Below are 22,099 nucleotides of genomic sequence, written 5' to 3'. Positions count from 1 at the left end.
TAAGTGAAATGAGTTAGAGAGAGAGGGACAGACATAGAATGACTATACTCATTTGTGAATATAAAGTAACATAATGGGAGACTAATACCCAAGGGTAGTAGAGCTAAGGGCCAGGAGGATTGCTCCATGGCTTGGAAGCCAGACTCACATGGTGGGGGAAAAGGCAGCTGAGAAGAGAAGGGACCATCAAGTAAATGATGGCAGACGATCGCTCAGGATGAGAGATGTGTGCTGAAACTAGACTATGGACCAAACATGATGACCACTTAGTACCCGTGTTGCAAACCGTAACACCCAAAAGGAGAGAGAGTAAAAGGGAATGTGCCTGCCACAGAGGTGTGGTAAGGAATGGGTGGTGGTGGGAGGGTTACTGGGAACATTGGTGGTGGAGAATGGGCACTGGTAGAGGGATGCTTACTGGATCATTGTCTGACTGAAATGTAGTCGGGAAAGTTTGTACGTCTGTAACTGCACCTCACGGTGATTCACTAAAAATAAAAAAAAAGTAAAAAACAAAACAAAACTGTCCTAGGCACCTCAGTAGGCTCAAAAGTTAATAAAATAGCAAAATGCCTTTTCTAGAGAGGATGGGGCGATGAAATGATGAAATGAGAGTACCAGGCTAAGTGAAATGAGTTAGAGAGAGAGGTTAGAAACTATAGAAACATAGTCCAGGTTGCCCTTGGACAAACAGGATTTTTAGGAATTCTACTATCCATCTACTGAGATATTTGTTAAATGAATAACTCCATTCTCTGGGGAAGAAGTAAAGATGATTCAGTTACTGGCTTCTTTGTCTCTAATTTGACTTTTGTTGCAAATTTTTTTCAGTACCATTTTCTTATCTGGCGCACAATCCTATTTTATTAATGGACAATGACACAGGAGCCATTAAGCAAATACCTATGCATATGAGTGCATGTCAAACATGTGTATATAAAATTGTGGTAGTAATAAATGCTATTGAGATTCCTAAAGCAGGATCAGGGAAATTGCTCAAAGCGAGATGTACATGGTTTGCACACAGGATGCCGCATGTCTCTAAGCACCAAAAGGAATGACCCCTGAGCAACTCCCCAAGAGTACTCACTGAATTCCACGAGGTATATCACCCAACATAAAATAAAAATGATGAAAAAATAATACTGAAGTAGGAAAAAGGAAGCAATAAAGGGTGATGCTAGTTTTATATAAGGAGATAAAGAAAAGCAAGTCCTTGGTAAGGGACCATTGGAGCAGATATCTAAAGGAAGGATGTGAGTCAGCCAAGCAGTTGCTTTGATGAGGAATATTTCAGGAAAGGGTACTGAGACTGGATATTTTTTTGTAAAACATGTTTATAGCTGGAGATGATCTAGTGTGACAGAAAGCAGTAGAAAATGAAAGTAAAGAGATATTAGAAGTCAGATTATGTAGGACCTTGTAGTTACTAGATAGGAGGACTTAGGTATAGTAATGTAGCCTAACGTTTTAAAAGAGGATGTCCCTGGCTTTTTAAAAAAGATTAGTGATGCTGAAAGAGAAAGCAGGGAAGTAAGTTAGGAATCCAGGGTAGAAGATAACACTGGTAATGTGGGAGAATGGTATAGTTATATATCCAAAACACAGACTCAACTGCACTGAAAATATGAGATCCAAACTACAACCACCAAATTTTGAAATGCTTCAGTCATGGTGGCAAGTGGAGGCGGGGGTGGTACAAGACGGAACATGGTAACATCGGGAGCAAGCTGAAACTGGTTGTGAATTTGCTGCTAAAATTTTATATGCCTAAAACTCAACTATCCATGGCTTTGTAAATCACTGTTCTTTAATTAAACAAACTAGAAAGATATAAAAATGGTTTGGGCTATGTAAAGTGGTAGGGATTTTAGCAAATGGTCATATTCAAATTATAGGGGTCATGTTATAGAAGTCTCATGATTTTCTTTAACCTTAGAGCAACTTTCAGATATTATGAGTCTACAATTTCAGTACTCATATCTCAAAGATGCATACAAATTTATTCATTTTTGAATCCTCAAACTTACTAGCTGTCCTTAAATCAAGTTAGAAAAAATAACCCAGGGAATAGACAATTTAAGTTGCTAGTAATATTAATCTAGAGATGGATTTCCTCTTTGAGATAGTTAGGTTGTTCTGTTCCAAATACGAATGCCATTTTATTGACTCCTAAAGAAGTTGTTAAAATGCACTACAATATTAATTATTTTATTTCATGTTAGTCATAGCTACCTGTTTACTGTATTTTGAAATAGGGATTTATACCTATTTATTCCTATTATTCCCTTGGATAGTTTTGGAGTCCCAATAATATTCTTAATTTAATAAAGTAAGTAATAATTTATATAAATAAAGTAAGAATTTATAAATTATTCTATTCATCTTACTAATGTAGACAATTTGGATGTTTAGATAAGAAAAAGTCTAGACCTGCCATTTTGCATATTTTCTCTCATGAAATTCTGCCTTTCTCACAAAAATTAAGGAAAACTATTTCCTGTATTTTTGTCACTTCATTAAAGTATCAATTATGCTGTTAACAAAGTCAGAAAAAGAACAGATTAAAATTTTGCTACTACTTAGATATTAGAGCTCTAATAAAGACCAAGCCTTCTTCTATTCTCTCTTTTTTACTTCCCTTGGGCTTGTGGTGGAGACCTTTTGGTTTTCTTCTGTGCTTCCAAGTATCTATAACAGATATATATATATATATATATATATATATATATAATTTATTTTTAAAGCTAAGATACTCAATAATTAAATTGGAAAATTATGCACAAAAGAATTACAAAGCATGGATATCTTATATTAGAGAAACACTTTAAGCATCACTTAAAATAATACCTTTCAGCAGAATAGCCAAAGACTTAAAATACAAACATTTCTCAGTGTTTCAGACTTATTAACCTGGGTAAATGATTGCTCTCTAATGAATTGTGGTAAAATTTTTAATAATGATCTGAGCACTGCCATGAGTAATCCCTGGGCACAGGGTCAGAAGAAAGTACTGAGACTGCTTGGGTGTGCCTCAAAATAAAATGAAGTGCTAATGACCTGAATAAACAAAGAGTTTAGACAAATTAGCAAAAGAGGGCAACTATAGTAGAAAATGGTTTTGAAAAGTTAATTCATAGAATAAAACAAATTACTTATAATATGAAAGACATAGAAACTCAGGAAAAGAAAGTCTCCTGTGAAACAATAATGACAGAAGTTTCTATCAGTCAAATTGATAACTATTTAAAAAATCTTTCATTTATTCTTGTAGTTCATAATTGAGTAGTGTGAGGCATAGACAATTTTATGCACTGCTAGTGTAAGAAAAATTTGGTATTGTATATCAATGTTTTAAAACACACTTGCATTGTAATTTCATAATATAATTATTACGAATTAATTTTACAGGTATAATCACACGAGTGTTCAAAGACGACTCTATGAGGATATTTACTAAGCATTGTTTAAAAAAAGGCAAACCCGGGTAACTTAAATATCCTTGAAACGATTGAAATGTTAATTAATAGAGGACTTGTTAAATATATAGACACATATGTCTGATATATTACAAAAGTATAATTTATAAGAATATGATTAAGATATTCTCACAGAAAATGATATCCACAATGTAACGTCAAGGAAAAAATAAGTTGCAGGAATGTGTGAAAAGAAGTCTTGTGTGTAGATATTTTTCTGTTGGAAATCCATAGAAAATATCTAAGACGGCGCATATTGTTCATAGTCACATTTTTATGCCTTTCAAAAGTGGTAAATGGAATGTTTTTCTTCTCTCATTGTTATACTATTTTAACTCCTACAGGCAACATGTAGCCCTTTTATAACAAAAAATATTCAGAAATAAACAAATTAAAGTGGTAAAAGTTGGTGGTGACTTAGGACTCTCATACTTGAATAATTTAATATGTCTAAGAGCTAAGAAAAATGGGTTCCCCGAACAGGAGGAAGGAAATAATAAAACTCAGAGCAGAGATTAACGAGATGGAAACCCAAAAAACAATCTGAAAGATCAATTAAACCAAGAGCTGGTTCTTCTAGAAAATTAACAAGATTGATAAGCCTCTAGCAAAACTCACAAAGAAAGGGAGAGAGAAAACCTTAATAAACCGAATCAGAAATGAAAAGGGGGTCATTACAACAGAAACTACAGAAATTCAAAGGATCCTCAAGTAATACTTTGAGAAGCTTTATGCCACGGAACATCAAAACCTCGAGGAAATGGATAAATTTCTAGACTCCTATAGACTCCCAAGGCTGAAACAAGAAGACCTGGAATACCTGAACAGACCTATCACCATCAAGGAAATTGAAATGGTAATAAAAAGTCTCCCCAAGCACAAAAGTCCTGGCCCAGATGGATTCACTAGTGAATTCTTCCAAATCTTTAAAGAGGACTTACTTCCAATACTCTTTAAGCATTTCCACGAAATTGAAATATCAAAAACACTTCTGAAGAGTTTCTACGAAGCAAATATTACCCTGATACCAAAAGCAGACAGAGATACCACAAAGAAAGAGAATTACAGGCCGATATCCCTGATGAACACAGATGCAAAGATCCTCAACAAACTACTAGCAAATAGAATCCAACTACTCATCAAAAAGATCATACACCATGACCAAGTAGGATTCATCCCAGGGATGCAAGGATGGTTTAACGTTCGGAAATCAATCAACATAATCCATCATATCAACAAACTAAAAGATAAAAATCATATGATCATATCAATAGATGCAGAGAAAGCATTTGACAAGATCCAGCACCCCTTTATGATGAAAACCCTAGCCAAAATGGGTATAAAGGGGAATTTCCTCAACATAGTTAAAGCCATCTACCACAGGCCTACAGCAAGCATCATCCTCAATGGGGAAAAACTGAGAGCTTTCCCTCTAAGATCAGGGACGAGACAAGGATGCCCACTCTCTCCACTGCTGTTCAATATAGTACTGGAAGTACTAGCAATAGCAATTAGGCAAGAAAAAGATATTAAGGGCATTCAGGTAGGAAAGGAAGAAATCAAGCTCTCACTATTCGCAGATGATATGATACTATACTTAGAGAACCCTATAACCTCCACCAAGAAACTCCTACAAACAATAGACTTTTATAGTAAAATTGCTGGCTACAAAATCAATACCCAAATGTCCATGGCTTTTCTATACGCAAACAGTGAGAGAGAAGAAAATGACATGAAAAAAATAATCCCGTTCACAATTTTTCCCCAGAAAATCAAGTACCTAGGAATCAGCTTAACTAAGGAAGTAAAGGACCTATACAAAGAAAACTACAAAACGCTACTTCAGGAAATAAAAGAGGACATGAGGAAATGGAAAGATATCCCCTGCTCATGGGTCGGGAGACTTAACATTGTCAAAATGGCAATACTTCCCAAAGCATTGTACAAATTGAATGTAATCCCTATAAGGATACCCATGACATTCTTCAAAGAAATGGAGCAAACACTCCTGAAATTTATATGGAACAATAAGCCCCCACGAATAGCTAAAGCAATTCTTGGGAAAAAGAAAATGGGAGGAATCAACCTCCCTAACTTCAAACTCTACTATAAATCAGTAATAATTAAAACAGCATGGTACTGGAACAAAGGCAGAGTTGCAGACCAATGGAACAGGGTTGAATACACTGACGTCTCCCCTCAGTCATATGATCATCTAATCTTTGATAAAGGTGCAAGAAATGTGAACTGGAGTAAGGAAAGCCTCTTTAAGAAATGGTGCTGGCAAAACTGGATGGCTACATGCAAAAAATGGGCTCAGAACTCTACCTAACACCATGTACAAAAGTAAGAAAGATCAAAATGGATTAAAGACCTGAACAGCAGACCAGAAACCATAAGGTACACTGAAGACAAAGTTGGCAAAACCCTCCATGACATTGAAGCTAATGGTATCTTCAAAGATGCCACGCCACTGGCCGAGCAAGTGAAAACAGAGATAGATAAGTGAAAACAGAGATAGATAAATGGGATTATCTTAAACTAAGAAGCTGTTGCACCTCCAAAGAAACAGTGACCAAAATACAAAGACAGTCTACAGAATGGGAAAGGATATTCGCTGAATGCACATCTGACAAGGGGTTGATATCAAGGATATATAAAGTATTGGTTGAACTCCACAAGAAGAAAATATCCAACCCCATCAAAAAATGGGGCAATGAAATGAACAGAAATTTTCTCAAAGAAGAAATCATAATGGCAAAAAAGCACATGAGAAAATGCTCGTCAACATTAATTATCAGGGAGATTCAGGTCAAAACCACAATGAGATACCATCTCACACCTCAGAGACTGACCCACATCCAAAAGAACCAAAGTAACCGATGCTGGCACGGATGTGGTGAGAAAGGAACACTCCTTCACTGTTGGTGGGAATGCCGACTGGTTCAGCCCTTTTGGAAAACAGTATAGAGCATTCTCAAGAAATTAGAAATTTAGCCCCCATTTGACCCAGCAATACCTCTCCTGGGAATATATCCCAGAGAGGCAAAGATGTATGGTCGAAGTGACATCTGCACTTGTTTGTTCATTGCAGCACTCTTTACAATAGCCAGAATCTGGAAAAAACCTGAGTGCCTGAGAACAGATGACTGGTTAAAGAAACTTTGGTACATCTACACAATGGAGTACTATGTAGCTGTTAGAATTTTTTTGTCATGATTTTTACATACAAGTGGTACCACATGGAAAGTATCACGCTAAGCGAAATGAGTCAGAATGAGCGGGATAGACATAAAAAGATTGCATTCATCTGGGGTACATAAAGTAACAAAATAGGAAATTAATACCCACGAACAGCCGAGATCAGTACCAGGAGGATTACTCCATGGCTTAGAGGCCAGCTGTGTACTCTAGGGGAAAGGGCAGCTCAGGTAGAGAAGGGAGCACCAAATGAAGGGTGTTTGGAGGATCCTTCTAGGAGTGGAGATACATGTTGAAAGTAGACTATGGACTGAACATGATTGCCACTCAATGCCTCTTTTGCAGACCACAAAACCCAAAAGGAGAGAGAGAACAAAAGAGAATGCCCTGCCACAGAGGCACTGTGGGATGGGGGATGTGTGTGGGAGGGATACTGGGATCCATGGTGGTGGAAATGGGCACTGGTGTAGGGATGGGTACTTGATCATTGTATAATCGAAACCCAAGCACAGAAATTTGTAAATCTACAAGTGTACCTCATGGTGTTCCACTAATAAAAAAGAAATATGGGTTCCTCCTTATTTCTTAGAGAAATTTGCTTCAGTAAATACAACACATGTCTTCTTTTTGTTGGGTAGAGAATGCCTAAACTAATCTAAATTATGAATGACTCATGGAGGACTAAATCTTTGCTAAGCAGGTACATTTGAAAGGTAGCAAAACACTATTTGATGACAAAGGGATAGATTGGGGCTCTATAACAGCATTTCTTACCCTTTTTCCTACTGTGGCCCTCTTTTGAAATTCATTATTTCCTGTAGTCCCCATATGCTCCTGGGTGCCATGTGCCCCGTTTACACCTTTGACTATATTTAAATATCTTGGGCTTCACCAGGATTTATATGACCCCTAGATGTAAAATTCTACTCTAGAGTTAATTTTTTACTTTAAGGATTCCCACATGGAAAATGTAACTTGTAGATAGAAACATAGTCCAGGTTGCCCTTGGACAAACAGGATTTTTAGGAATTCTACTGTCCATCTATTGAGATATTTGTTAAATGAACAACCCCATTCTCTGGGGGAAGAAGTGAAGATGATTCAGTTACTGGCTTCTTTGTCTCTAATTTGACTTCTGTTGCAATATTTTTTCAGTACCATTTTCTTATCTGGCTCACAATCCTATTTTATTAATGGACAGACAATGAAAATATACTGAGAATAAAGTAGAAAAGGATAGCTTACTTCACGCAAGCTCTTAGTATCTTTTGCTGATTACCTTTCATCTATGAGAAATGTAGAGAGTTAAAATACTTCTTAGAATGGATAACTCCTGGATTGGGGTCACTTAATTTTGAGAGAGTCAACAAAGTATGAATTTATCAGCGAGTCTCTAAATCTAGGATGACACACACTAGGTGAGTCACTCACTCTAAAGATCTTCTGATGACCCTAGGAATTACTTTCTTTATTCTGTCTAATCTAGTTGGTCTCATTGTCTCTCAAATCCTAGGGTTAAGGTTTATCAATGAAAATTCAGCATGATTTGAGGGAATATTAATTAGGATTCTTCCTAAATTTATCAGTCCATGCCTATATTTTGAGTTTACCCTGTAGAAAAAGGGAGAAACTGGGGTCATTTGCGTTATATGGTCCCACATATGTGACATTTATTACCTCTGTAAGAATTATATATTGACTATTTGTTTATTTGTCTCCTCACCCCATTTAAGGTATTCACTAGGATTTGGCATCCAACTGTAGGTGGGTGCCTAAAGGATGATAAAGATAAAATAATGGAATGTTCAGAATTGAAGAGTTCTGGCACTTCATTGTTGTTGGTGGTGGTAGTTTAGTAAATTTGTATACCAAAAGCATAAATATTAACATCATTATATACCATGCTACCTCATAAAAATTATGAAAGTAAAGTATAGGTGACCAGAAGGATAAAGTAGCACCAGTTGAGGGTAGGTACACCATGGGATGATTTAGAGCCCCAAAAAAGGCTATTAAAGGGATTAAGAACAGACTTTTCACCCAAATTACACTGGCATTCAATTTGAATCCCAGCTAGTCTACATTTTAGATGCAAAAACTTAGAAAAGTAATTTAAATTATTTGATCTTTGTTTATATTTGTTTATATTTGTAAAAATTGATTATAATATTCTACATCACAGTATCAATGTGAGTATTGAATGAGGTAATACATGCTATGTATTTAAAATTGGTGCCTGGAACATAGTAAGTGCTAAATTAGTGTTGTCAATTCTATTTATTTTATTTTTAGAAATAGTGAATTGTGAATATTTGGCTTAATGCAAAGGTCATGGTTGTATCTACTTAAAATTAGACATTAAACTGGAGCTCATGAAAGATGCTATGTTATTAATGGAAAATGACATAATTCTGGGTAAAACTAATAATTAATTGAGGAAATGATATGGATTCTAAAAATGACACTAATAAGCATGATTATAGAAGAAGGGTAATTAGCACATAAACATGATATATAGAAAACAATAACATTATCAACTAATAAGATTAAAATGGGACAAAGGCATTGTACCTGTGTATCTGAGAGGGATTAGAGAAGAGGAGAGAGTGAGTATCACTTGGAAAAACAGATTAAATAGAAAAGTATCAACTATCAATATTGCCAAGGGCGTTTGCCTTGCACGCAGCCAACATGGCCAACCCGAGTTCAATTCCTCCTCCCCTCTCGGAGAGCCCGGCAAGCTCCCGAGAGTATCTCGCCCGCTCGGCAGAGCCTGGCAAGCTCCCTGTGACATATTCGATATGCCAAACACAGTAACAACAAAGTCTCCAATGGAGACGTTACTGGGCCCGCTCGAGCAAATAGACGAACAACGGGAGGGCCTTTACCTTTTTTACCTTTACTCACCCATATCTGTTAAAAGGCACTCATATTCAACCAGAACTCTAAGTGATCACAGTGTCCAGTTTATTTCTTTCACCTCACTCCAGCACTCTGAGTCAGAGAACCTGTAACGTCACCAGTCCAGAGCACAGTGACTTCAACAAGGTCCCAGTTGAGGAAAAAAAGTTTAAATATGAACTATAGATTCATTCTCCTTTATCCCAACTATATGAAAGAAAAAGTGAAATAGCAGATGCACACAGGGACCCAATAATTACCGTTCACGATAAGAAAGGATCCACCTATACAAATGTACTTATTAAGGTATCTGTTCTAACTGTGTAAGCCTCTATGAGACTAGTCTTAATGAGGGTAATACAAACCTAAGTAGCGTGGCTTTCATCTACAACCCCCCTTTCCAGAACCAGCTACGGACAATCCACTATTTCCCACACCATTTCTCATTTACTTCCTTTTGACCTGTGTACCATTATCTTCTTTATTCATTTCCAGAAATAAAGCCTATTTCTTTTCTAAACACACCCCATCTTTGAAATTTGTCTGTTTATATACAGAGTGGCCCTCTATATTCCATATATTACAAATTCCGGATGATGTGGATAATTTGTACACATTTCAAATTCTGAATGACATCCTCTTGAATTATATTTCTGTCCCGTGTTTATAGCACAGCAGGTAGGGCGTTTGCCTTGCACGCAGCCAACATGGCCGACCCGAGTTCGATTCCTCCGCCCCTCTCGGAGAGCCCGGCAAGCTACCGAGAGTATTCGATATGCCAGACACAGTAACAACAAAGTCTCCAATGGAGACGTTACTGGGCCCGCTCGAGCAAATCGATGATCAACGGGAGGGCCTTTACTTTTACTTTACTATAGAAAGAGATCAATTCTCTGAAGTGTTTGGTGCACTGACATAGGACAACCAGGAGGGGAGATAGAGGGAGAGTTCTGTTTTCACTTATATTTCACACTGGAACTAAATTTTCACAAGAAACTAGAAACAAATCAATAACAAGGAACCTGGCTCAAAAAGGAAATAAAAATGGTATTTCCTCTAGGAAATTGTACACATAAATTCAAGGATGAATGGATGATATCATACACAGATGAGATATGCTTGTCCAAGAATAGTGTAGGTAGCTTCCTAATTTTATATGTGTGCATTGGTTAGGTTATAAACAGCCATGATCATGAAGTTACAAGAAATCTGTGAGTTGATAGTAACCTTGAATGAGCTGGAATTCGTGTTGAAAAAAATGGCGGTTTTATTTAGTGGCTTGTTTTTGAGATTTTCACGACATCTTATTTGTGAAATATTATAAAGCCAGATACCTTATTTACTTAAGACCAATCTTAAGTACTTGTTTTTTATTTTTGAGAGGTTATAATCAAAATCTCTATTTACATAGTTTGTGTCTTTTGGAACACAGAAACTATGCTTAATAAAAGAGGTGCATACATGTTTTTACTCTCCAAAGACTAAATTTCTCACTTTTTTTTGGCTATATCATTTGTGCTCAGGACTTACTCCTGACTCTGTCCTCAGAAATGTCTCCTTGTGATGCTCAGAGGACCATATGTGTTTCCAGGGATTGAACCTGGGGGTAGTTGCTTACAAGATAAGCACCTTAACCATTGTATTAACTCTTTGGTCCCAGGGCTATAAATATCTTGAGGAAACGGTGTATTTCAGTTTTTTGTGTGGCGTGATTAGTAAGTCAAAAATACTTGGGAATTTGAATATAATTTAGTTGAATTAATCATTTGCCAAAGCTTTTCAAGACATGGTATAGATAGACATTGTTTTCCTATGCTTTATTTATTTTTCAGTTTTGTTTTAAATATTGCTGCTTCTGATAATTTCTTAGAGACAGAGTTGGGTAGTAAAAATTTGTTGCAGTTCACACTCACCTGAATGACTTTGGATTTACTTGACCAAATGGTTTCTAAATTAAAATTTTGCTATACAAGTTAGACTGTATAGAAAGTCGGCATAGATGCATGAGACGAAGTATTATTTTAGTAGTTAAGTCAATATGATGCCATAAAGTTAAACTTTCCTTTTTCCCCAAAAAGAATAAAGTGGCTGATTTATTCTTTTAGTTGATACAAACTCTCTCAAAATTTTCACTTTGGTTAGGGGATTGAAGAGGACCATAGAAATAAAGTTACTGGTCATATTATTACAGAGTAAACGCCTACTGTTTTATTGGCAATTCAGGTAAAAATTAATAATCTTGATACCAAATATGAATATAATATATTGGATGTTACATTCTACAAATATGCAAATTTAAAATGTCTATTTAAATCTCAAAACAAGTTATAATGTCAGTAATATCCTCACTTACACTAATAGGTAAGGAAACATACTCAAGTAGGCTAAATGGCTTCCTTTGGTCATATAGTTTCAGCTAAGGGGCTATAAATCTATATACTAAGAAGCTATAAATTTCTAGAGGGTACATGATAATTTAAAAAAATATTAAATGAGGTTATCCATCTGGTGAATTAGCATGACTTCATCTAGTAGGATTAGACGTCATACCAGACACTATTTATTTACTATATGTTAGGCATTTGTTCTAAGGAAAATCATACACTTTGCAGCAACATAGATGGAACTAGAAGATACCATGCTTAGTGAAGTCATTCTAAATAAAGGAAAAGATACAGAATGATCTCGCTCATATGTGAGACTCAAAGATACACAGCAATGTAGCAACAAATATCTAAAGGCAGCATAATGGGAGAAATGCTGGAGTGGTTTATTGGAGAGATAAAATAAATGCACTGGTGGTGGGCATGGTTTTGGAATTATGTCCATGAGGAATCATTATTAATGGTATTGTAAACCAAAAATTTTCAAAAATGCAAAAAGTGGTATAAATGTGTTATTTCATTTAATGCTAAGTATAATTCTATTAATTTGACTTTATTACCATTTACACTTAGAGATACACAGAATCTTGGAGATATTAAGTGACTTGTCCAAGGAAATACATCTAATACTTGGCTGATTTCAAAGCATGTATTTTTTCTACCATTGCAGGAAGTCTTTAATAACAGGGCGACTTTTGCAGTTCTCTACTTCATATTCCACTCTCATATTGAGAGTTTGAGAATTATGAGGTTCCCTCTGCTGAGTCACCTTTGCCTGGGCCCTCCATGTCCCCTTTAACACTATGCACTAACTCCCAAAGAGATCAATGTTCAAATAGAAAAAGAGTAAATAGAATATCTTATTGGTGATTTTCTACAATCCCAACACAAGCACTTATTAGTGCTGTTGAGCCTTAATCTCACTAGCTCATCTGTGAGACCAGTTTTAATTTGGAGCCATCTGCCACAGACAAATGAGTAATTATTTCAGAGCCCAGAGGGGTGGGCCATGGGGAGAAGGTTGGCTTAGCCTCTTTCCGCCTGCCTGCATTGACGCAAGTGACCAAGAAAACAAATTACTTAGGTGGGCTTTTGATGTAGAGTTCAGCAGTTTTAGCTCCCTGTTGCTCAAATCCTTAGACTCCAGTGAATGAGGCATGATTTTGAGGTCATGCCGCTTTGTTTGGCAACATAAGGGAGACCATTGCCATGAAGGCTAGGCAGAAGGAGGCAATCTGTGAACTAGGCCAGCTCACTCACCAGGCTCTTTCTCTCACTGTACTGGTGGTGTCTTATAATGAGTTAGTGCCATTTGCCAGCTGGTCTCTCCACTCACAATATGACAAGCTAAGTCAAACTAATGGTGTTAAGCCGAAAATAATAGTGACTTCTGACTATAATTAAAACGATTTTCAAAGAACTTTGACATTTGTAAATTAAGCTAACAATGTCTGTACCTCATTAATCCAAGGATTTATACTAAGTACCTGTATTTGGTAGACACAAGTCTTTTTAGTTTCATTTTATAGATGAGGAAATTTACAGCACATAACTTAAAAATGTGCAACTTGACCAAGGTCACACATTTGCTAGCACCTTAAACTTTACATAAGAATCTACTACCTCTACTACCTTGTATTTTATAACAATGTTTTTTCTAGAATTTGTTTCTCTTTAGGGGCCAAGGAGGTATGAAAATGGGTGTGTATGTGTGTGAGAATAAAGCAGGGTTTTCGAACTTAACTTTTACCCAAACTATGGAAACTCTCCTTGGATATTTTAGTCTATTTCACATGTAGACAGGTCAAAATGTTTGAAAACCATTAGCATACACCAGTATCTCATAGTGTAAAGTGTATTTAGTTACATTACCCCCGAAGATTTATTCAAATCTGAACCTCTAAAAGCTGTGATTATGACTTTATTTGAAAAAAGAAAAGCTATTTGCAGATGTAATAAAGTTAAAATAAGGTCATTCTGGACTAGTATGGGCCTTAAACCCAAATGACTGGTGTCTTCCTAGAAGAATGGAGATGTATATTCAAAAAGAGAGACATAAGAAGTTCTATGTATCAACTTAAGCAAAGATTTTAGTGATTAGTGTCTTCAAAGGTAATAATTCCTGATAGAACCTTTATTTTAAACTTCTGAGCTTCATGCATTATGAGACCATATTCCTTCTAGGCCACCAAGCTAATGTTTACTTGCTACGGTATCCCTAGGAAAAAAAATCTGAAGATGTTAGTAAACTTAATATGAACTGGTAGGAGTGAGCCTGAACTACAAAATTCTGATTCTTTAGGTTCACACTGGGACTCAAGAGCCTGCATTTTGACATGGTCTCCAAATACAAGACGGTTTTTGAGCTACTTTTGGTGATACAAACACTTAGGACTCCTCTGTGTGTTGTGCTTATAGTTGCTTCTCCTACTTTCAGTGATTCCCAGACTCAGAAGGTTGAAAGGAATAAGCCTTACTGACACAAAATAGGTTGGATTAAAACCTTGGTACTCCAAGACTTTTGAATTATGAGAAAAATTTAAGCGTGTTCACCTCAAGGAATCACATATTCCTTGGGTCAAAAAAATCTAGTTACTTCTAAGCAACTGGTTCATTATCATAAGTAGTGGTTTCTGCAAAGAACATTGAATTTCTGGAGTAGCAAAACATTACAGAGTAATTCACACAAGAAGACAAAGGAGTAACATTCCACACACACACACACACACACACACTAACACAGCCTTGGATTTTTTTGTCTGGTATAGGAAATTATATTTGATATGGTACATTATTTACCTTAAAATTTGCTGCTTTTCACTTTGGAGAATCTTGTGTTGTCTCTTGAACCTCTTGTGTTCAACAAGAACACAATCTTGTGTTCTCTCTTTCTTTCTCTCTCACACACAGTGCAAAAACCTTTTTGATTTCCCAAAAAGTAATTAATCCCTCTTAGAAATGTAAATCTCCATGACATTGTTGGTACATGCAGCCAGTGTTAGTTATTTATCCTCCAAATTTTCTGTGAGCAGTTTTGATAGGTATCAAGTGGGGAATTGGGTAAAGAGGGAGCAAAAGTTTGCCACCTGAGGTGAAATTTGATTTAATGCTAAAGCCAAGAATGACACTAGTTTATTCACTCAAGGCTAATGGAGGTGAACTGTGGTCAGTCACTTAGATTGATGGGAGAAAATCTCTGTGAAAGTGGACAATTGTTTTAATTCTGTGTGTGAGAGAAGAGCCTTTCTGAGAGCAGCCTACCCAATAAGACCTGTGGATTTCAAGAGGCCTGTGTTTGCTCATATCCCTGATTGTTCTCAGGTAAACAGATCTCATTTCCACCTCCCAGAATGGCAGATTTCTTCTACTGTGGTGCCCTGTTGTTATAATTACTGACGTATGACATATCACAGCAATTGTCAGAGCAATGAATAAGATGAAACTTAGCAGGGACTAGTGCTTGGGGTTTAGAGAGAGAGAGGATAAAGGGAAGAGAAAGCTGCTGAAGACATTTGAGTTTGGAACTTTGTAAAAATCTTTATGTGTTTGTATATATGGTAAGATTTGAGTATAGACAAAGGTGTCTTTTATTAACAGTCTGTTGGAAAGTAAAAGAGAGTCTGTCTCAAATAGCGTAAGCCAGGTCCTTGTGCTTGACATTTCATTACTAGTAGTTAGGGACTCCGTGCCAGGCTGTGGGGAGGGTGAGAACCCTCCACACCCCAAGGGACCCAGCCCCAGCCTCTCACCTCCACTTCCCAACCACCGCCATGCTCCAGGCTGCTTTATGGATGCTCAGGCCAAGCCTCAGTCAAGAATGAAGTCCCACGGAACCCAGATAATGTGGAACTTCGTGACCTTGGACTCTGGGCTCAACGGGAACCAGGACAGAGATCCTCAGCCTGCTTCTCCCAGTCTCTGGTGACTAAGGGATCACTCCCATAAGCCACACCCTGTCAGCACCAGATAATCTCCTCATCCACCACCCTCCAGAACTCACAGATGCTCCTCCCGGATGGGAGTATAAAAGGAGACTCCCAGAACCATGCCACCAGACTCCACTCCAGGCTGTGGGGCAGGTGAGGTGAGAGTACTCCCCATCCCAAGGGACCCAGCGCCGGCAGTCGACCTCCACTGCCCAACCACCGCCATGCTCTAGGCTGCTTTCCGGACTGGGCCAATGCAAAGCCTCTGTGCAACACATTATATTACACTTCCTACCCATTTATGCCACTTGTAGAGCACGGCAAGCTACCGAGAGTATCTCGCCCACATGGGCAGAGACTGGCAAGCTCCCCGTGGTGTATTCAATATGCCAAATATAGTAACGACAATAGATCTCATTCGTCAGACCCCAAAAGAGCCTCCAATCGTTGGGAAAAGATGAATAAGAAGAGGCTGTTAAAATCTCAGGACTGGGAGAAATAGAGACGTTACTGGCTCTTGCTTGAGTAATTCGAAGACGAACGGGATGACAGTGATACAGTGATACAGTGAAGGTTACCTCATACTTTTCTTCCATAGATTTACCATACAATTCTAGAAAGATGGACAAGATGGGGGCGGGGGAACATCAAATAAGTTCTATTATCTATTAAATCTCAGATGGGGTTACTCCTTTCTTTTGGACCTCCCTGTTATCTCCTCTCTCTCAAAATATTTATGAAGCTAAATGAATAAATATGGGGTATATTTTTAATTATATGTGTACTTTTTCAGGAGATATACTTAACTCCTTTATGTTCATCAGTGAATATATGCCACTCATTGCATACTAGGAAGTGAGTTAGGTCATAATAGGGAAATATGGAAACTGATAGGCATTAGATTATGCCTCACATATAAGAAAATATCAAATTACAGAGTAAGACTGATCAAAGTATAAAGTTGAGTGCTGTTAGTTTTAAATGAAGGGTTGAGCCAATAGCTACATAATGTCAGAGGTAAGCAAGATCATCATGGAATAGAATAGACAGATAATTCTTAGATTAGCATATTAAAATACTCATCACGGACTAGAGAGAGAGTACAATGAGTAAGGAGCTTGCCTTGCATTAAGCTCACCCAGGTTCGATCCCTGACACCACACGAGGTCCCCTGAATCCCACCAGAAGTGATTCCTGAAGCAAATAGCCAGGAGTAATCTCTGATAAATCAAAACAAACAAACAAACAAACAAACAACCCATAAAATCAAACAAACAAAACTCAGGCACTTAGCAGGGTTCTGAAGAAAATGAGGTATAGGGGAAAAAATCCGGTTATGATGGAGACTGGGGTGTCAACAAGGTAGGCAATGTGCTTATACCTTTTTGCTTTTCTATTTGATCTGAATCCTGAAGTTCTATTATTTCCAGAGAAATTATTCATATTCAATAATCTCTCTTATTTCAGGACTCACACTAGTAAATCTAAGAGTTACTCAGATTGCCAGAGAAGCAGTATAACCTAGTGTTTAAAGGGGTGGATTTAAGAGTTAGATGCTTGAGTTAGAATATTTACTCTATTACTTATTATGAACTTGGACAATGCCTTAACCGCACTGGTTTTGGATAATTAAAATCCACAAATCCTCATTAAAATTAAAATAGTGTAGTCTGGAGCAATAGTACAGCACATAGGGTGTTTGCCTTGCATGCAGACGACCTGAGATCTATCCCAGACATCCCATGTGGTTCCCTGAGCACTGCCAGGAGTAATTCCTGAATGCAGAGGCAGCAATAACTCCTGAGCATCATGTGATGCAAAAAGCCAAAAAAATAAAAAATTGTTTCACATCATAGTATGAGACTAATACAGTGGAAACGAAGGCTACAGTTGGAAGCTTGCCACAAGTGGTGGTAGTGAGAGGAGGGCTAGGACAGAGAAGGGATCACTATGACAAAGATAATTGGAAATAATAACTCTGGACAAGAACCGAATGCTGAAAGAAGGTAAAGGAATAAACATGATAACTTTTCAGTACCTGTATTGCAAACCATAATGCCGAGAGAGAGAGAGAGAGAGAGAGAGAGAGAGAGAGAGAGAGAGAGAGAAGAGATAGAGAAGTACCTGCTATAGATGTAGACTGGGAGGAGGGGAGCTGAGGGGAAACTGGGTACATTTGTTCACTGGTGAAGGGACAGGTGATGGACCATTGTATGACTGAAACCCAATTATGAACAACTTTGTAACTGTGTATCTCATGGTGATTCAATAAAAATATATTAAAAATTGCTTCATACTGGTAAAATACATATGGTAATAATTGTGTCTAGCTAAAAGAACTGCTAAAAGTATTAAGTTAGCAACCTGTGTAAGATGTTTAGCAGTGCCAGTGGCATGCTATTAATTTATAAAGTAAATATTGATAAGCCTGTAATGTTGTTGGCACTTTTTTTTCAGTGCCAGTTTACTGTGGTTGTAAAAGACAGAGAAGATATCTTACCTCTTAGCACTTGAGTTAACTGTTGATGGGAATTAAGAAATTTAGTCTACTCTCTTGCTTCATGCTATATCAATTTCTTTTTTATTTTTTATATAATATAGCATATTTATTTATTTATTTATTTTTATTTATTTATTTTTTATTTTTATTAGTGAAACACCATGAGGCACAGTTGTAGACTTACAAATGTGCTATATCAATTTCAATTCTTAATCTGACAGGTGCTATTTAGCTTATTTTAATTATTTTTATTTATTTAGACAAATATTACAATTATAAATTGCCTTTAAACCCAGTTTGCACCAAAGATTTATTTTTGTTCTTATTATTTATTGAGTGGTCTACAAGCAGTATTCAAGGGATCCAGGGCACACTTCTTGCAATATTTTGCCAACAGGATGAGAAATACAGTGCTTCTTGGGCCAAGCAGAACTGGAGGTCACCAGAGCCACACCTATCAATGATTAATAGCATTGAGGGCTATACTTGGTGGAGTTTGGGGGAGGGGGTGTTATGACACCAGGGATAGAAATTAGGGTCTTATACATATAAGGCATGATTCTGACTCCTGAGTTATCTATGTGACCCTGCAATATTATAATACATTGTATTCAGGGCACTTTACAATTTGGGTTTTGATTTGCATCATTTCTGTTTTTTGGGGACATACTGAGATATTGAAGATTTTATTACTCTATATATCCCTTTCTCCTACTATGTATCCAATGCTATGTTACAAAAAACAAGAAATAAAGAAGTGACCTGCCCAACTTGAGAGGATTTTTGAAGAGAATAGGAGGAAACAGAGCTTGAAATGACTATTAATAAAGGGTATCAAATACTCTTTGGGTTTGCTTCTAATATGTTCTAATGAGAATATATTGTAGGTAATGAAAGATGGACAGGAATGACAGGATTGTTACGCTACTTTAGGAAGAAAAAGCCAGGTTCATTGTTCAGGATGGCTTATGAATGAAGAGAAGAGACTAAAGGCATCAATTTCAGTTAGAAGACTTTCCATTAGTCTATGACTCTCAAACTTGAGTGTGTTTCAACATCCTATCAAGTAATTGCTAAGAGGCTGCTTGATGGACTTCAGTCTCAGAGTTTATGATTCAGTCTGTGGGGACTGAGAATTTTCATTTGCATTTCTAATAACTTATTAGATGATGATGATGATGATGATGATGATGGTATGGAAAAACATTCAACTAGGAGAGAGATTATGAAAACACAGGCATAGTGATTGGATCTGAGAGAGGGAAAAGTATGATAAAAATGCAGGAAGGGAAGAAACCAGTATTATAACACAGTTTCATAACAAATCCTAGGAAAATATGTGAGTCCCTTTATCGGGTATATGCCTGGATATTCCTGGTCTAGAATATAGCCTTTGAGTAAAATTAATAATGAACAATGCAGAGGATAGGGATAGTAGAAGGAGCTTGAATATTTTTGTGTCATAGCCATCAGTGTTCAAGATCTCCTCCATTTGTGTGTTCGGAGGTCACTTCTAGTGGTGTTCAGGGAACTTGTCATGTCAGGGATTGATCTGAGGCTTGAGTATTCATAAGGTAATGCAAGGCAAGAATCTTAACCTCTTTACTATCTTTCTTGCCCAGAGCTTGAATACTTTGGAAATAGAGATCATACTCTGCGTTCTCATGAGTTGAATACAGGTGTGAGGAGATAGCTCAATGAGCTGGTTTGTGTGTTTGGCAGGCAAGAGACCTAAGTTCAATCCCTAGCATCACAGGAATAAGCCCTGAGCACCTCTGAGTATGGCCCGCAAATACCCTATAAGAATATATATATGGGCTGGAGCGATAGTATAGCGGGTAGGGCATTTACCTTGCATGCAGCCAACATGGCTGACTCGAGTTCGATTCCTCTGCCCTCTCTGAGAGCCTGGCAAGTTACCGAGAGTATCTTACCCGCATAGCAAAGCCTGGCAAGCTACCCGTGATGTATTCAATATGCCAAACACAGTAAAATTGTAATAAGGAAAAAGTAAGTAAAAGTCAGTGTGGAGCATGCAGGGTAGTTCCAAGTACAACCCCAGAGATCACCAATGCAATTTCTGAGGGTAAAGAGTTTCACTGATAAAGTTTTTCAACCCCAACCTATATAACTTTCCTACTGCAAGGCTTCTGCCCCTGGAATCCTGTTGTTCTTGACTCTATTTTAACCTATGAAAATTTTTCTTACCTGCCTCTCTCCACTGGGCCGCCTGTAGCTGAGCAGAAGCTCCACAGCACCCACCACTTCTTTACGGATGGCATAGAGCAATGCGTCACCTACATAAACACTGTGGTTTAGCAATAGTTCCATGATCTCCAAGTTTTCATTCTCAATGGCAATGAGGAGGGCACTCCGGCCCAAAGGATCCATGCAGTTGATATTGACATTGTAGTAAATTTCAGCCTCCTGTAGGGCTTGCTTCACGGTGGCATAGTCTCCTTTCTCTACTGCATTGAGAAAGGCCTTCTCTGCTGCAGATAGTTCCGTCTCGGCCCTCACAATTTGCAAGGGAATCCGGTCTCTATATGGTGAGTAGTTTACCTTTTTGTAGTATAGTTGGGCCATGTTTCATTACAATTTGAAAATCTGAATGAGGAGAGAAAGGGAGACAAAGCATATTATTAGGTACTTGAAAACCACAAGTAGACAGTTATAGAGGCAGCATTGCTAAAAGATTGAAAAATCTCGAACTGTTAATGCCGCACTCTTTCCGCTTTTGCAATAGTGTATAGCAGTCTGGGACTGGAGAAAGAGTATGAGGATTAAGGCAGAGGCATTGCAAATGAATGACTCAGGTTTGACTCCTGCTCCACGTGTGGTCCTTAGAGCCTTCTAGTGACCCCTGAGTATAGAGACAAACCTAATTCCTGAGCACAGCTGCATGTGGCCCCCAAAATAAGACAGTATTTTGCAGAGAAAATACAATCTTTTGGATCAGAAAGACCATGTTTCAAGTCCCATCTTTATCATCTATGTGACCTTGAATGAATTACTCAAAATCCTTTGTAGTCTAGTTTATTATTATTATTATTAAAGCAGAGGAATTGAACCCGGCTCGGCTGGAGCGATAGCACAGCGGGTAGGGCATTCGCCTTACAAGCGGCCAACATGGCCGACCCGAGTTCGATTCCTCCGCCCCTCTCGGAGAGCCCGGCAAGCTACCGAGAGTATTCGATATGCCAGACACAGTAACAACAAAGTCTCCAATGGAGACGTTACTGGGCCCGCTCGAGCAAATCGACGATCAATGGGAGGGCCTTTACCTTTACCTTTTTATTATTAAAGCAATCACTATCAATAATATTGATATCAGTTACTTACTGACAACTGTAGACCAGATCTGATGCTAAAGAACAACCTCTGTGTCAGCAATTCCTTCATAAAATATGAATGAAAGAATGCACTATCAAAGCAAAGGTCACAGGCTAAACCTCTTGTTATGTGAAACAAGGCAGTGTATTCTTTTCTTCCTGTTGAATAAAAATATTTATGACAATACTTAAGATTAACATTACTAAGTTGGAGCTCCCGTCTGGCCAATTTCATTTGAGCATTAGTCCTGTGTCATATGATAATTTTTAAGATTATATTTTTTCAGATTCAGGATTGCTATCCTGTTTCAGTGCTTAGTGAAACCATCTTGCTACTGTTCACTAGGGAAGACTGCATGTAGATTCCAATATTCCA

The 22,099-nt window shown here is 37.5% G+C and overlaps 1 protein-coding gene across 1 annotated transcript in view; it reads right to left on the bottom strand.

Annotated features, from left to right (window-relative positions):
• The window catches only part of TRPC5 (transient receptor potential cation channel subfamily C member 5), a 208,719-nt gene extending 187,742 nt beyond the window's left edge, over nucleotides 1–20,977 (bottom strand). The window contains exon 1 of the mRNA XM_056125792.1: nucleotides 20,600–20,977. Coding sequence (XP_055981767.1) covers nucleotides 20,600–20,977 — 378 coding nt within the window. The remainder of the gene's footprint in view (nucleotides 1–20,599) is intronic.
• Nucleotides 20,978–22,099: the final 1,122 nt, after the last annotated feature.

Source organism: Sorex fumeus, unplaced genomic scaffold, assembly GCF_029834395.1.
Source record: "Sorex fumeus unplaced genomic scaffold, SorFum_2.1 ptg000058l, whole genome shotgun sequence".
NCBI lineage: Eukaryota > Metazoa > Chordata > Mammalia > Eulipotyphla > Soricidae > Sorex > Sorex fumeus.
The sequence above is the reverse complement of the archived record's forward strand: the minus strand, read 5'-3'. Positions and strand labels throughout refer to the sequence as shown.